At 33.4% G+C, this 17,670-nt stretch overlaps 1 protein-coding gene across 15 annotated transcripts in view; it reads right to left on the bottom strand.

Moving 5' to 3' along the window:
* Window positions 1-9,052, bottom strand: part of LOC127799090 (potassium channel SKOR-like) — a 93,825-nt gene extending 84,773 nt beyond the window's left edge. For 12 of the 15 annotated variants that reach the window (XR_008022540.1, XR_008022541.1, XR_008022539.1 and 9 more), the window contains exons 1-7: window positions 8,828-9,052; window positions 8,179-8,581; window positions 6,448-6,672; window positions 6,292-6,355; window positions 3,166-3,505; window positions 2,070-2,365; window positions 1,662-1,742 (exon numbers count right to left, since the gene is read on the bottom strand). Coding sequence is in view for 11 of the 15 variants with exons in the window: in XM_052332819.1 (XP_052188779.1) it covers window positions 1,662-1,742; window positions 2,070-2,365; window positions 3,166-3,505; window positions 6,292-6,355; window positions 6,448-6,672; window positions 8,179-8,423 (1,251 nt within the window). In the remaining 4 variants the exon portion in view is untranslated. The remainder of the gene's footprint in view (window positions 1-1,661; window positions 1,743-2,069; window positions 2,366-3,165; window positions 3,506-6,291; window positions 6,356-6,447; window positions 6,673-8,178; window positions 8,582-8,827) is intronic. The other 3 variants (XM_052332815.1, XM_052332814.1, XM_052332812.1) reach the window with 3 other exon arrangements.
* Between the last annotated feature and the right edge of the window lie 8,618 nt (window positions 9,053-17,670).

The raw sequence follows: 17,670 nt of genomic DNA on the forward strand, positions 1-17,670 counted from the left end.
TACTATAGCTAGGAACATGTCAAGAAGAGAAGGTGACAGACAGGATTTTTATCAGCCGCTTCTCTGCAAAAGATTGACTGCCAGCTTCAGGATAGTGGTATTTTTACCATCTGAGATTACAAATATTAACTTCTTCACCGTTAGCTAGAAACATGTCAAGGAGAAAGAAAGCCAACTCAATCCAGAGATGTTATAGAGTCTCTTCTCCACCACTTCTGTTCATATGATATGCTACTACTGAAGGAACTGATAAAGCCATCAACTGTATTTAACTTTACCACCCTCCTAGAACATCATCATTCATACACAACCCCATGTAGATGCCATGAGAAACCCATTTTAACTACATGGTGAAACTATAAACCAATTGTTCCTGTAATTTCCTTTCTTAAACTAACTTAAACATGGTATTCTTTCAATTCAACCACCAGGCCTATAATGACAATCAACTAGCAAATTCTAGGCATACAAATTCTATCCAGAGGATCAATTTTAGTAAAGCACACTTCAGTAGACAGCACAGACTCACTTTGTTTCTCACCACAATAACAGTATATTCTTCCCTATTAACATCACACAGTGACCGTCATACTACAATATTCAAAATTTCATTAATATGATCCATTTCCTGTTAACACTTCTTAAGCAGCTAAAGGATTTTTTGCTGCGAGTAAGAACTGAATTAATTGTGCACAGACAACTGCCTTTTTTTTTTTTTTTTTGTTGGCTATCAGACAACTGAAATTTCTAACGGCAAAGGAGATATTAGCTTCTATCCTCTCTTGATATCTAAATTTCAGCTTTCTCACCTTCAAGCTTCACGATTGTTTTTGGCAAAAAAGTGCCAAATAATTGACAATGTGATTGAGAAATACTGCTGTTATAGTTGCAAACCTTAGAAACAGAATAAGCACAAGACCATATAACCAAAGCCGTAAGGAACAGGATAGTCCTGGTTAAAAACTTTCCATCAAAGCTCACCACAAGGAAATATAGAGCATTATATTTGCCTCCCTATAATTACTGGTATGGAAAATAAGATCATCCACCTTCCAAATCTAAGATGCTGATTCACTTTGGTTCAATTGAACCAAATGCAGAGCACAAGTAATAAGTAATTAACTTAGTCACTATATAGCAATTTATTTGATTATATATGTAAAAGACAAAAAAGAGAGTGAGCCGAGGTAGCAATGGTAAGGTTGCTCCTTTCTAACTGGCAGGTCACAAATTCAAGTTGTGAAAACAATCTCTTTGCAAAACAAGGGTAAGGTTGCCTACTAAAAAGACACTTGCAAAGTAGGGAGCAATGTCCATTGAGCACACCCATATGCAGAAGATGAGAAAGTTCCTAGAGAATGAAGTAACTCAACCACGTCTAGAGTAATGCATCGATAGCACTGGATGGATGTCTCCAAATAAATAAAAACAAATCCATCTTCTATATGACATCCTTTCATATTAATGGTCCTAAACTGATTTAAATAATTAATGGACAAACAACTTTATAAAGTAAGCCACCTATGAACAACAATATAGCAATCCTTAATCCCACTAGGTCCTGTAGGCACCTTTGAAAGAGAACTAAAAGAAATGTACTTGTGCCTTCCAGTATTGTGAACTCATACTGTCCCAGTAGGAAAATAATGAAAATAACTTACAATCTGATTGATGAATTCTGAAGAGCATCCTTCGAACAGGGGGGCATTTTCAATGTATGACTTGTATAAAGTTTGGGAAATCTGCAAAAGAAGCTCATCAATGAGTGGTGCAGATAATGTAGAACCTGTACGTATAGACAATAAACTGCTAATATGTATGCATATCCTATTTACTCAGACTGACAACAAGAATTACAAAAACAAATAGGAATGCTATTCAAGCTTAGGTATTTCCTTTTTCGTTTCTTTTCTTTTCTTTTATTGGGAAGTTCCGGAAACCTATGAAAAGTTCTGAGAAAAGAGATTTGATATAAACTAAAGAGAACTTGAGCCAAAAATAAAAAGCTTCAGTTCAATGTACCAATAACAACTATGAACAATCTACATGAAGTTCTTCTTTTCCCTTACCTTAGCACGGATTGACATGGGGATATCCTGAAGAACAGATGCCTCAGTATAGCTGCTTTCATACTGTAACCGCAAGTGACCTTTTATCTGATTCCGGATGTCCCTCCCAAGTCTATTTCTGTTCATATACTTCAGGAGATCTGTCATTTTATCCCTGAACCTTTCTGTCTTTGACCCTTTCACAATTAATGCAGTCATGTTACCAATCAAATATGCACCGAGAATCATGTCAAAAGAGACATAAACCATTATGAAAATCATTTCCCTTAGATTGACAGCATGTATATCCCCATAACCTGCAGCAGAAAGAGGATGCTTATTTAGCATAATGGAGGACCACCATCAAGAAAATAAAAAAGATGGAAAGCATTTTATCATTTCCCTAATTATAAGGGAAAACCAATTAGTGTCTAATTCTTCTTCTCCCACTTGGGCTTTTTCTATTTATTCAGAGCTCTCAAAAGTAGAAACTTACTCTTAGCCTCATTCATAATGACCTGGTATATTCTAACTTCAACCAATTAGTTATTCTTTTCCTAGAGCTTCTAATGAGTCAGTCAATTCTTTTCTCAACCTTGCAATAGCATGAAAATGGATAGTTGTTCCAAACACCTACATGCTCTTTTGTGTTACCATAAATTTCTCTGTCATCATGGTTATATATGAAGACACAATTTATGAGTATCAAGGCCATTATTGATGCCTTTCTAAGGTTGGCATCACCATCATGGCACTCTTTCCAGAGTAACAACAGCCACTGGATCTATTTAGACATCATATAACATATAAACAAAAGAAACAAAGGAAGACAATTATTCCCCCAAGGACAACTGGACTACAACTGAAGAAAGGGCCTAGGCATGAAGAAACATAATCTATTTACACAGTCCAGTGAACAAGAGGATCCTTCCCAGACCTAGAGTGGTCCTTGTGTTTGAATTGGACAGCTTCTATTAGTTTCCCAATAATATTGGACGAAATGTAATATAGACATTATTAACCTTGTCACTGTTTGAGATTTAGATTTTGCCACCCATGAAATGAAAGAAGGAAAACCAAATGTGATTGAATCAGTCACATAGAGAAATAAGCTCACCAACAGTTGCCATGGTAACTATGGCAAAATATAGGGATGTTGTATACCGCGTCCATAAATCAATCTCTCTGAAGTGTGAATAACTGTAGTCACCCATTTTTAAACTCCCAATCCATGTGTACCCTTCCAGCTCAGGAGGCAGAGTGGTAGCCAAATAATAAAAGATGCAGGCTGCAGTATGTGTGTAATAGAGTTCAACAACAATAAGCTTTACAATTCTGGTAAACAGATAATTAATCCGTATATCCTTCTCCAACTTCTGAAAAAATTCAGTAACTTTGCAAACCCGAATCAACCTGATCCACAGAATGTATCTCACTTCTTCTTTATTTCCACAAGCCTGATGAACAGTGATTACAATGTAGTAATTATTCAAGATGTACTTGGTACTATGAGACATTAATCACAAGGATAATATGAGATGCAAGGAAGCATTCAAGAGAAACTCTGCTATATACCAGAAAAATTTGTGGATTTTATCTAGTTTCTAAGAGACCAGACAGGCAAACAAACTCTCCTATGGCTCTCAACCTCCTTCTGGATCTAGGCAAGCAATGAAAGAAGAAACAGAAAAGAGCACAATGCCAGAGTAGTAGTCTAGAACTACAATGACAGAACAACACTAATATTGGAGACTCGCATAATCAGATCAAATGGTTTGACATGGTAGAACAACTACTGGAAACAAATTTCACATAGTGATGAAATTTGAGTTAAGTATGTTTTCATGGCTAATTCAATCCTGAAGGACAGAAACAGTAATGAGTATTGTCTCCAAAACTTGTTCATTATTTTTTGTTAGTTCTTCCTAATGCTAGTCCCTAGATACAGAAAAGTATGACAGTGACAATAGGTCCATAAATGTCGTAGCATGTTGGTTCTAGCATGAAGTTTGCATATAAACCATGTGAGCTACTACAACTTATGCAAAACATCCTAAGTGAAAAGGTCAAGAAAAGGTCTTAATGTCATTTATATCTCTTATAAATCTATTCTTCTTAATTAACTACGTTACATCCACTAACACATGTAACTTATATCAGCATAGACATCTGTTTGTATGCTGTCAAATATAACCATGGCCTCTCTTCATGCTTGGCGCCTGGTTGGTCGCCTACCATGAGATTATATCAAGTTTAAGGGTGAAAGGGCTAATGATTCCACCATTGAAACGGCAAAACCTAGCACAGGTATTGTCAGTCTCATGACAGGTTCACAACACCTAGGTGCAGCAAGAAAATGCAACTAGCCCTACCGAGCCTAACCTAATGGGGGTGGGGGGGCGAGGGTTGGGCCTACTCCTTCTGTAGACAAGTATCTCCTGGAATCCAAATTTACCCTTTTTACCAAGCCAACAAAAAAAAAAACAAATATAACCAATGGCAAGTGAAAAACTAACTGTTAAATTCAATAAAGTTCTGGCAATATTCAATAGATATGGACAATAAGCACAACTAAAGCACCAAAGAAAGGACCTAAAGTATTGTCCCAAAGAAAATAATGAACCCCTGAATTATTGTGTGCTATACCTATACAGATCAACACACAAACAAATACAGAATTTAACGTGAAAAACCAAAATCAGGAAAAACTACAAGTAGAAAGAGCAAAATATTACTATGATGATATTGGTATAATAATAGAGATATAGTTGCAACTAATTCCACTGTATTGAGAACTTATTTATAGATCTACCACTCATCTATAGCAACAACAACAACATATCCAGCCTTTGTCCCACTATATGGGATCGGCTACATGAATTCTAGACTTCCATGTATTTCTGTCATTTGTTATATCTTCATTTAGGCTCATACACTTCATATCAAATTTTAATGTCTCTCCCAAAGTCTTTTTGGGTCTGCCTCTACCTCTTTTGTTGACTAACTGTTCCATTTCATCAACTCTCCTCACAGGAGTGTCTCTTGATCTCCTTCTCACATGACCAAACCATCTTAGTTTAGTCTTTCTCATCTTCTCCTCGATTGGCACTACTCCTACCTTATTACAAATAATCTCATTTCTAATTTTATCTTTTCTTGTATGGCCGCACATCCATCTTAGCATCCTCATATCCGTTATGCTCGTCTTTTACTCATGCTGGTATTTGACTGCCTAACATTCTAAGTCATACAACAAGACTGGTCTTATAGCTATCCTATAGAATTTTCCTTTCAGTTTTAATGAGATTTTTCCATCATATAACACCCCCTATGCATTTCTCCATTTTAGCCAACCTGCCTTAATTCTATGCGTGACATCCTCGTGAATTTCTCCATCTTTTTAAATCACTGATCCCAAATATCGAAAATGGTCTTTTCTTTGTAAGATTTGGTCTTCTATTTTATTATAACATCATCCACTCTTGCATTCTTACTAAATTTACATTCCATATATTCTGTTTTCCTTCTACTTAATTTAAATCCTTTAGATTCTAAATTGTTTCTCCACAACTCAAGCTTAGTGTTCACTCCCTCTTTTGTTTCATCCACCAACACTATGTCATCTGCAAATAGCATACACCATGGCACCTCTGTCTGAATGTGTTTAGTGAGTTCATCCATTACTAAAGCAAATAAGTATGGACTTAGTGCAAAACCTTGGTACAGTCCCATTGTAATTTTATACAGTTCAATATCCCCTCCGCATGTTCTGACCGTTGTCTCTACACTGTGATACATGTCCTTAAAGGCTTGTATATAGGCTATTCAGACTCTTTTCTTCTCTAAAACCCTCCATAATACTTCTCTAGGGACCCTATCATAGGCCTTTTCTAGATCAATAAACACCATGTGCAGGTCCTTCTGCTGATCTTGATATCTTTCCATTAGGCGCCTCAGTAGATATATAGCTTCTATTGTTGACCTACCAGGCATGAAACCAAACTGATTTTCTGAGACATTTATTTCTTTTTTGAGTTTCTATTCTATTACTTTCTCCCAGAGTTTCTATAGATGTATAAAAAAAAATATTTAAACAAATTCATCTTCTAATCAGAAAATGACCCTAGAAGACAACAAATGTTCAATTGTAGATGTACCCCAATCAGAGTCAAATTTAACATCATAATCAAAGTCAAATTTAAATTTTGAGTTACAATTATAACGATAGCAAATAGTGCGGTACCTTATAGATAACATCCCAAGGCATACAAGCCAGAAGATCAATGACAAAACTAGATTTCAGGTACCTGCAAACATAGAGAAAAAAAAAATAGTTTTTGACTAAATGCGAGGCCTTTATTATAATTTCTGGTGCAATAGTTGGACAGAGAAAACTTACCGAAGAGCAATTGGGGTGCGCTTATAGACCATTCTGTAGGTCTGACTATCTCTGTAGGCAACGAAGAACTGAAGGATAATGTCTATGAGGAAAGCCACTTGACCTGCGATATCAAGCAAGAATAGTTTTCTTGGCATCCCCCTGAAGAAGCCAAACTCCATGGGTGTAAAGAAAGATGAGTACACCGCCCAAACCAGAATGAAATTGGTCCATGCCCGATACCACCTGGATTTTCTAGTTTATCAGTTTTCTCAGCAAAAAGACAAAAAACTCCCAACTCCTAAGCACGTTAAGCGAATTTCTGGGGAAAGAGTGAATACAAATTAATGGTAATTTAAACTTTCCTAAGTTATTTCCCATACATTGTTTTCATTTTAATTAGATGATAATTAGTTTTTAAATTAGTAAGTACATTTATTATTTTTCAAAACAGCATCTAGACTGGAGTATGTGGCATCCATTGGAATTCTCGCATGCTAATAAAAATTATTTCAAGTTTCACTATTTTAAGACTAAAAGTAATAGAATAAAAAATACAAATACAAATACAGTAATAGTTCTCTAACTGACCTGATTTTTCTTGATACTCCAAAATGTAACATATAATACGTCTTGTAATGGCCATTAAAATAATCACATTGAACTTGGAGTAAAGGTCAAGCCCATTTAGTTTTTATTATTATTAGTTGCTTGCATTAATATTCATTTAACTGTTTTGCTATTAGATAGAATTTGTGATACTTGTCAGCCATCTCTCATTTTTCTTCCTACCATTATTAATTGAATAAAGTCGCGTATTGAATCAAACCTTTGCATCGTGTAACACGAAATAGTTACATGGATGACAAATTGATCAAATCAAAAAATCATTAAAACTGCCTGGCAAATACAATCCATTACTCCTCTTATTGATGCGTCCATTTCAAATTCATTTAAAAATTTTATGCTTTTATTATGATCAAAACAAACAAAATCATGTATGTGTCCAAATAACATTAACAATTATGACATAATTCATAGTAAATATATATATTTTAGGAAGAGATTTTTTGTGAACAGTATTATATAAATAAAAAGTATGTAACAAACTTTTACGCAAAATGATGATTTGTTCAAACTAAAACGTTAAATATTGTGTTTTATAATTTTAAAATTATTATAAACTTGTCATTTTTAGTAAAACTTTTTGTATAAGTAGCAATATTATTATTTTTTCCTTAGTCTCGCACTTGCAATGGGCTTGAACTTTTGAGACGTGTTTAGCAATATCACCAATATTATCTTTCAAATTATATAACTACCATTTATTTCAATCCTTTCCCACCGTTCGACCGTACCACAGGCAACCGATCTGGTACTGGAAAACTGCACTCTGGAGCTATTTAGGCTATTTGAGTGGTCTTTGGCTACTATGGCGAGTGGTCCGAATGCCCCGAACTTGCATACGTTCACCCAGCCGGTAACTGATCCGCCATAATTTGTAGGGTGACAGCGAAAAGGTTATGATATCCATGGCTGACCTATGCGACCTACATGATTATTCACTCGCAGCCGGCCTCGAAGACCACTCGCCAGCCGGCATGGCACTCTCAAACATTCACCTTCAACGTGGAGACAGTATAATTCATATTTACGTCGTATGTGTATGTTAAAATCAAAATCGTTCGAAGAATATCGATCACATTTCGTTGCAAGCCGTCGAGAGAGAGAGAGAGAGAGGTGGTTACATACCTGTTTTCAGGGTGGATGATGAGATCTTTGGAGAGGTCTTTGAAGCCATTGATGACAGATTCTCTGCTAAATATCTTGCGAGCCGGCTCGAAACCCAGCTGTTTGCTTAGCAGATTGAATCGACTCCCGCGCGAGGACGTGATTCTTTCTCGGATATCATCAATCTCATACTCTTCTTCTCCGTGATCTCCGTTTCCACTTGTCTCCTCATCTCTTCTTCCACTTCCAAGCATCGTAATCGTCATGACCACATAAACAGCTAGACCAAATCTTCAATATTACTCTTCAAATTCAACTATATATCGAAGCTATATATTTTCAGTCAATACACACGTATCATCTCATACGAACTCTCTCCTGCGCCTGCCTATGGAGGTTCTGCAAACACAGTGAAGTCACCTTTCTACACAACAACAAATTGGACGACATTCAATATCGAATCCAAATATGACATATACATACCCGGTATGAACCACAAAAACTAAAAAATGTTCTGAAATAAACCTCTGGAACATGAATTTTGAACCAATCATATATATTTCCATTTCAATTGACGACTAGAAAGCTCTTATTCATTAATCAAGGTAACTGAATCGGCAGATGAAATTGAAAACGAAAGAAAAAGAATAAAAAAACTGGCCGCACTTACACTTGCAGTCGAAAGGGCAAAATCACGATCCAGCAACTAGATAACTCTCTAGCCGAATAATCACGAGAAAGCGCCGGCGGCAATGTAAAGAAGTCTTAAAACAGGCTCACTTTGTTGATTGGAACATGAACTCACGGATATTCAACACCATGGACGCTGTTCGGCAGAACGAAATATGTGGCTGATGAGGGGATGAACGATGCGGTGAGATGTTAATATGAAGCCGTTTGCGCAAACAACCGTATTTATAGAAGCAAGTGGAGGCTTTGGCTCCAAGTGCCAACGGCATTCATCATAGTGCTTAGATCACTCATCGCAAAAGGACAGTGGTGGGAAGGAAGGATTATTATTTAGCGGATGTATCAATTTCTGGGTGCCCGTTGCAACAAAAATCTGTTTCTTTTCTTAACGAGTTAATCTATATAATTATAAAAATATTATTATTATATTAATTAGTTCCTATAAAGATATTCAAAAAGTTATTTGAATAGACATATATTATACATATATAGACATGTATTGATTAGAAACGTAATACAATATACTAATATAAGAGTGTTATTACTGAATGTTCAAATAATATTTTTAAAAAATATTTTATGAAACTAAAATTTGATGCGTCTTGATATTGTTGGGAGACCAAGACCTACAGCAACACCTGTTAATTTCATGTAAGCTTGAGATTTTGATTTTCTAAGATAAATTCTGACGATTAAGTTAGGGTTCCATAACAAGAGAACAAGTAAAGAAATGAGTAGAAAATAGTAAATGATTACTTGTCGTCAAAGAATTTAAGACTTTTATAGCTCACATGATAATGGTTTGATTAAGAATTCTACTTACCTAAGACACGACCTTAGGGCAACATGGTGTTAGCTTGTTAGATCGTGTTATGTTAGACCATGTTATTGAAACCATGTCTCTTAATGACCATGACGGGTTTGAATGCTAGTCTATGAAAGTTCATATTTTTCATGAAATAATAAAATTTGATACGGGTTTAGTTTTATATTTTAATTTTTATTTAAGTAAAGAATTAACAAAAGGAGGGCAAACACTTAACTCATTGGAAACGTGAATATAACAGCTTGCTTACGCTGCCAAATATACCAATTAGTCTATAATCCATATGCGTGCTTGTTGTTTAAAAGTAATCTGCCCAACTTGTATAGTGAATCCAATAGATATTGCGTCCTGTTTACATCCATTTTATGATTGGCTTACTGAGAAAAATCATGAAATCAATCTTAATTCTGGTTGGTTTGCATTTATATAAAGTTGAAATTGATGATGGTTGAGGGATGGATCATCAAAACTTATTTTGATGGGAGTGTACTTGCAAGAAGAACTGGGACTGCGTCTCCCAATTTAATCTCTGACTTTGAAAGTCAATAATAAAATATTAATAAATAATATGTAAAGAAAAAGTCAATAATAAAATATTAATAAATAGTATGTAAAGAATAAGGCTTCGTTTCGTTTGGCCATTTTTAAGTTGTATTAATAGCTTATAAGCTATTAAAAAAAACTATTATAGTGTTTGGATGTATTTAAAAGTGTTTACGCTGGGTAGCTTAAACGCTACTCCAATAGTGTTTAAAGAAAGCTGCCTATGGCCAGCTTTTACAAAAGCTCATACTTTAAAAGCTGAGTTGACTTATTCATTTACGAATTTATCTTCATATATTCTTCTTTTTTTCAACCCATACGTACCCCATCTTCTTCATCCTTTGCAACGTCGTTCCCCCACCTCCAGACCTTCTCCGACAGCCAACAGTCGCGTTGTCCGTTGGAATCGCCCTTGCTGTCACCCCAGCTACCCTCGTCGTCCGTCGTCCAGCACCCCAGCCATCGCCATCGCCCCAGCTCTTCGTCCGTCGTCCATTGCCCAGGCCTATCGTCCACCACCTCCATGGCCTCCATCACTGCCTTCTCTCGTGGTCGTCGTCACCCCCATCTGCCAATCCCCTTGCCTTCATCTGTCAATCTCATTGCTTCCATTGTTGTGGTTCACTGTATATGTATGTATATATATATATAACATATATTAATATATAGTTAAATATACATGTATACATGTTAACATATATGTATTATAAATATTAATGTATGTTATATTAATATATTTAATTTTTTTATTAAAATTTAATATTTTTTTAATTTTATTCTTATTATTGAGTAATATGTTTATTTTAGTCTTTTTGTCAAATTTTAATAATTTATCAGATTTTACAAACCAAACACATAAATATTCACTAATAGCTTAAAAGTATATCTACCCAAACACGTTATTAGGTTAAACGCTATCAACTACTTAAACACTACCTAGCTTAAACGTTGCTAAATTTTTTTTTAGCCAAACTAGCCCTAAGATAAGTTATATGGAGCTACTATGTGATTCTATTCATTATATATATAGACTAAACAGGTGAGATACCCAATAACATATTTAAAATTTTTAAATTTAGTAAATACGCGTTGTTGATAAATTTCTCTTATTTGATCAAGATAATAAATAATCCTCTCAATCTATTTTAGATCCTTCAAAATTGAGATATGAAAGTTAAATCCGTTAACTTATATGTTAGATATGAATTAAATAAAAGATATCGGGTAATTATTCTATTATTTAGAGATAAAAGACACATAATAGATTCATTATTTTTTAAAAATAATTTAGTAATTTCACTTGCTTAACTATTCTTCGTAAGAAATCAAACCCATTGAAAAATACCCTTAATCTTTAAGAATCAATAGGTCTATTTTAAAAACTAGGGTTTAAGATGAATCTCAATTTGAAGGGAAGGAAGTTAGGTTAGAGTTGATGAATGCATTATTAATGGAAGGCTGTGCCGCCAATCTAATGTTAACATTAGCGAAAACATTGTTTATTGGGACGTCCATTCCATCTTTGTCTTGGCTGCTTATTGCCATGCGATACTGCGCTTATGGAATGGTAGCTTAAAATTAAAATTAATCCGCGATTAGCCGTGCTAAGTAAAGTTGTTCATGCAGATAATGTTTGCTTTGTATGATGCCTTTGGAAAAAAAAGGTTAATTATTAACAGATTATCAAATTTTACTTAGTATTTTATTGATTATATTTAATATTTATTAGATCAATCAGAATTTGAGATCTTACCTAAGTTTGAGAACTCACTAAACTTTTCAATCACTATCTGAAACTTATTAGGCACGTGTGATATTCCGTCGACACATGCATCGATATCAAGTAATTATACAAGAATATAATTGATGATACTGAAAAGATCATGACGAGGTTTCATCTCTCGATATAGTCTTCAATGATCAAGTTAATATTTAAGAAAGAGATTAAGTAAATATTAATAAATTTCTAAAGTTAGATGTATTTACTTATTAAAATCTTACCTATTATATAGGTCAAATTTATAATAGTTTGATGAGATTTTAGTTAAATTTTGAGACGAGATTTTCGTTTCAAACCCCTAAGTAATATCCTTTAGGCACGGATCTTTTTGTCAAGTGGTGAAAGTGTTGATAGGCCACGTGTCATACTCGAGCCAGCACAACACATGACATGCTTTGACCAGTAAGTCACGTGATATATTATAGATTTATAATTAGGGATGAATAATATTTCGGTTAAAGTAAAATAATTGAACCAAACCGAAGACAAAATTGTCAATTCGGTTCGATTCAAGTTGTAGGTCGACTTAGTTTGGTTTCTAAATTTGATAATTTTGATTATTTCTATTTAGTTCAGTCTTCGTATTGGAAAAAAATTAAAATAATTGAATCGATCAAAATATTAAAATAATGTCATTTTTATTTTTTATTTTTTTCAATTTGTTGGTTTGTTCGGTTTAAAAATCTATTCAATCGATTGGATTTGATTTCTAATATAAGTTCGGTCTATTCAATTTAAATAATACGGAACCAGCTAAATACTCACATCTATTTATAATTAAACATAATTTAGAAACTTTCCCGATCACTATTGTAGTATTCTCCAAGACTACGGTTCATTATATCGAAAACTCGTACAAATTTCTGTATATTTATTTAATAAATTGATTTGTGAGTTCTGTCAGCAAATTTTAAAAGTAGTGGTTGAAAATTTTAATCGAGAAAAGCCCAAAAAAAAAAAGAAAAAGTACTGAAAAACAGGGAAAAGAAACCAAACCCCAACCACAAGCTGTCGCCTAATGGAAGTCCACAGTGATACAAAGCACTAAACTGTTTAATTAATGTGATTCTGCTGACACTGCGAACCAATTTTGGAAGCATTGATGGCCAGCTGATCAAAACCCATTTGCTGATGCCCTGCCACTTGAGTCAGTGTTCCATCCACCCAACCTCGTGACGGTTTCAATTTATAATAGTTATCCTTCATTTTTTTCTTTTTCTAGGAGCAACTTAGATTGTTTCCTCTTTATTTTTTAATTTTAAATTTTAAATATATTTTTAATTTTCTATTTTGATAGTTTATTTTTATAAAATTAAAAACGCGTTCTTTTTATCATTTTGAAAAACTATTTCTTAAAAATGTGTTCTTTTTGAAATTTTGAAAATAATTTTTAATGATATTTTATTCAATAAATTTGATTATTCAATAAATTAGAAATATTTAATATTAATATATTATTAAAAATATATATATACATTTTTAAGTTAATAAATTTTATAATATTTTTTTAATTATAATAATAAAATATGAATAAATAAATATATTTTGAGTTTGAAGTTTGTTTTGGATAAAAATACTCAAAGTAACTTTTTGTTGTTTTGAGTTTTCTTTATAATTTTTTTTTTGTTTTCAAAAATACATTTTTAAAAATAGTAAAGAGAACACATTTTCATTATTTTAAAAAATCGAAAACTAAAAATGACTTGAAAATAGTAAAGAAAACGCAACCTAAGTTACACGAAAATGAGAAAAGAGAAATTAATACAATTTGAGATGAAAAAAAATCTCCTCTCTAACTTTTTCATGGTTTTTTTTTATGTGCGTTTATATATATTGTAAGTTTTGTGTCTTGTGTGGTTGTTTCCAATTTATTAGATTAGTTTTTTGTGTTTTTGCTCGTGATATGCTCCAGTGTAAACTATAGATGTTTAATAATTTTTTATTAATATATTTTTATTTATAAAAAAAAATTCTTTTTGTAGATGAAAATGCGTTTTTGATATTTTTTTAATGTTACGAAATGACCTTGTAACATTTATGAAATTATAAAAATGACTTAAAAATATTTTTTTGATATTTTTTTACATAAGAAATATTTTTAAAATATCAAAACTGTTCCTTTCGGCCCAAAAGAGGAGGCGGTCGAACGTGAGTTCGTAACGATCAGGAACGGACTCTAGAAGGCAGCTGGCATCTGCAAGCATTCCGATGTTCAAGTAAATAAAATAGCAAGTTGACAAAGTGTCAGTGGGTTAAAGAAGAACATATATTGACTCTAGAGAGAACTGGTCTATATGAAAGGAGGAGAGGTTCTCCTGCATGCATGCGTCATGTGTTACATGGTGATGGGACTGGATATTCGTCGTCGATAGAGCTCCCTAGCTTGTTGTGGTATGGTGCTGACGGCACCTTCATTAAATACGGATAGGATTCTCATTAATGAGGATGAGATCAGGAGTGGGAGCAAGAGTACCCAGCATACGGCTACAATGATATTGTTACAAGTTGGTATGGGACCAAGATCGGGCTATGGGCCGAGGGCTAAGATTGGCCCGATACAATCCAAAAACGACACCTCACAAAATATTTCTATACATCATGACAACCGACTCCCTTACGAGGCTTAGGTTGAAGAATTTAATAACTTCTTAAATTTATGAATTTATTTTATTCAAACCGACCTAGGACCCATAATACAGGTGGAATTATTATTGGAATCATGGTTATTGGTTAGTGATGGATGAAGCTTAGTAATGGTCACGTAACTGTTTAGACGTTACATCTTAAAAGTAATTATTATTAAAGTGTCGACCAGTTGTGTGTCGATCTTGTGTGATGCAATGGAGAATTCTTTGTCTTACGTTCTCTCATCTCATCACACTGAGATCGATACAAATGGTTAATGCGCCTATCACTATACTCTTGTTATTAAGTGGAATTCAACATCGAATTTATATATGTGCGTTTGCATGCGCCTACGCAGATGCGTGGCTCCATAATATAGGCTTAGTACATTCATGTTGGTTTAATAATTAAAAAATATAATATTTAAATTTTGATATGTAAAATATCGAGATTTGGTATCTTAACTACTAAAAAATATTATTTTAAGTCCTTATTATGATGAAACAATAGTGCATGTATGAATGCACATATTTCTGCTAATAACACATCACGTGAATAACCAGTTAATCGCATTTGAATAGATTGACTGATTTATTGTGCTCCCTTAATAATTAAAAAATATATATATGATATTTGATCACTAATATATAAAAATATCAAGATTTCGTATTTAAACTATTAAAATTTAGTAGTTTATGTTCTTATCTTAAGACGCAAAAGATTATATAAACAAAAAAGTGAGAGGGTGATGTGAGTTCTACAAAAATAAATGATGCAGACTAATTTTGTTATATTTTGTGATTGAGAGTAAAAGAAGTTAACGTTTTTTGAGTTTGTGATTCGAATATTTAGAGTAAAAGAAGGATTTAGAGTTTTTTTTTTTTTTAAGTTATGGATAATTTGATCTTTTACTAGTCAAGATAAATTTTAATCTAATATGTCTCGTTAATATAATTTTTTTATGACATGACACTTTCTTTTTTCTACGTGTATGTTTTGCGTGGAGTAGATAACAACTTTGTTTATTCTCAATCAAGGCAATAACTTAAATCAACAATTTTTAAAAGTTGATATACATAATATTAAATATTTTTATACTTTAGAGATCAAAAATTATATTTTTTAATTATTGAATAAACATAACAAATCAGTCTGTCTATCAAAATACTATTAACTAATCATTTGCGTTGCGTGCCACTCACAGAAATGGGTGAGTTCGTACAATTGCTAACACTCAGGCAGAATTTAAAATAATAATTTTTAATAATTAATATATTGAATCTTAACATTTTACACGCTAAAAAGTAAATATTATATTTTCTTAATTATTAAACAGGCGCTTATGTTTTAAGTCATTATTTTTTTTTATCTAATTACATGTCGTGCACTTCACAATAACTTTCATTAAAAGAGTAAAAAGATAATTTAAGTGGAGTTTATATCAACTCTAATGCCGCTGATAGGGTTCATAATTAAATAATAGAAGAATATGACTTCACCTATTTCACTGAGCCACCCTAATTAAAATCACTTGAATCATTACAAGCTTATAATGTAAAAGTAACAAACATACATTTAAGGGTCAAGGCTAGCTTAAGAATCGATGATAGACAATAACAGCATAGCTTATCTTAGCTCTCTCTCTATTTTATGTGAGCACTAGGTAACGTTATCGTCGCACGACTGATGACAACACGTCCATCTTCTCTTGCTCTTAGTCTCATTTTTTTTGCTGGTGACTACGCCTCCTAGTCTTGGAGCTCTCGTCATAGTTCGTTATCTCCTTCTATCAACATCTTATTCTGTCGATGTCCATGGTCTTTTTTCTCTAATATCTCTTTCAGTCTCTTGTCTCTTGGTCTCTCATTCTTCTCTGTGTGCCATTTTTTAGGCCCCCTTTGAGAGCTTTAAGCATGTCTTAGTGGCATATGATTTAAGTCAATCCTCCGAGAGACACACTTATGTCTTAACCATATAGAATGTGACGACCAAAGTTGGGACTTAGGAATGGGATAGACATATGAACAGGTATTTGTCTGACTTGGAAGATATGTCAATGTCCGTATCCAAATGAAGTTGAGATGACCATTCCCACCTCTGGCTGGCTGGCTGGCTGCATCATATCGGCAACCAGATGATATTAACTATATTATTACATAACCAACTACCATGTGTTAGTGTTATTAAATTCTAATTCGTACATATTTTTTTTTTTATGTATTCTATAAGGATTGATGTTGCTGCGAAGATGCGGCCCTTCGCAATAATCAAGAATGATTCGAGCCTGATTTCAATTTGAGATCTTATTTTGCATATAATTAATATGTGGTTTTAAGAGTTCATGTTATGTTTTTTATTATTTTTGAATTACGTCTCATTACTGACGTCCTCAACTATCCCGCCCTTAAAACTACACTAAGGAGGTAAATCGAGGGATGTGTTCAAGTGATCAGGGTAGTAGGTCTAAATACCACTAATATCACTCCTAATGTTTTGCTCCAAAAAGAAGCATTCTGCTTCTTCCAAAAATCGAACCCACGTTAAGAATCTTCAGATAAACTTTTCAACATATCCCTTTATCACTTGGCTATTCCCTCATGTCATGTTTTTTAATATTACATATTGATACTCTGATAGTTTACATATTTTCTTTACGTTAGTCCACGTAATCCTTTTAGACTGGTTAGCGTGTTGATTATTTATCTCTATTAATAACTAATTTATTACACAAGTATACCACTACACCAAAAACTTATTTTATTTATAATTTTAGCAACATAAAAAAAAAAAAAAAAACTATAGAAACGAAACCCAATACCCTTTGCCAGCTCTTTTAAAATACCCATATGATAATCCAACAAACCCACTGGCTGAATTGAATAACCTACTATCTGACCTAATTGTCATGGCCACGTCATCCTCGTCCAGTCTTAAAGGTAGAAAAAGGAAAATAATGCACGAAAGCATTTCATTTTTTTTAATCGATAAGAACTTTACGGCTATTGTGAAATGGATTAGGCCGAGTCCGCCTGAGGCCGTCATTTGCCCT

Source organism: Diospyros lotus, chromosome 4 (assembly GCF_014633365.1).
Source record: "Diospyros lotus cultivar Yz01 chromosome 4, ASM1463336v1, whole genome shotgun sequence".
In the NCBI taxonomy this organism is placed as follows: Eukaryota; Viridiplantae; Streptophyta; class Magnoliopsida; order Ericales; family Ebenaceae; genus Diospyros; species Diospyros lotus.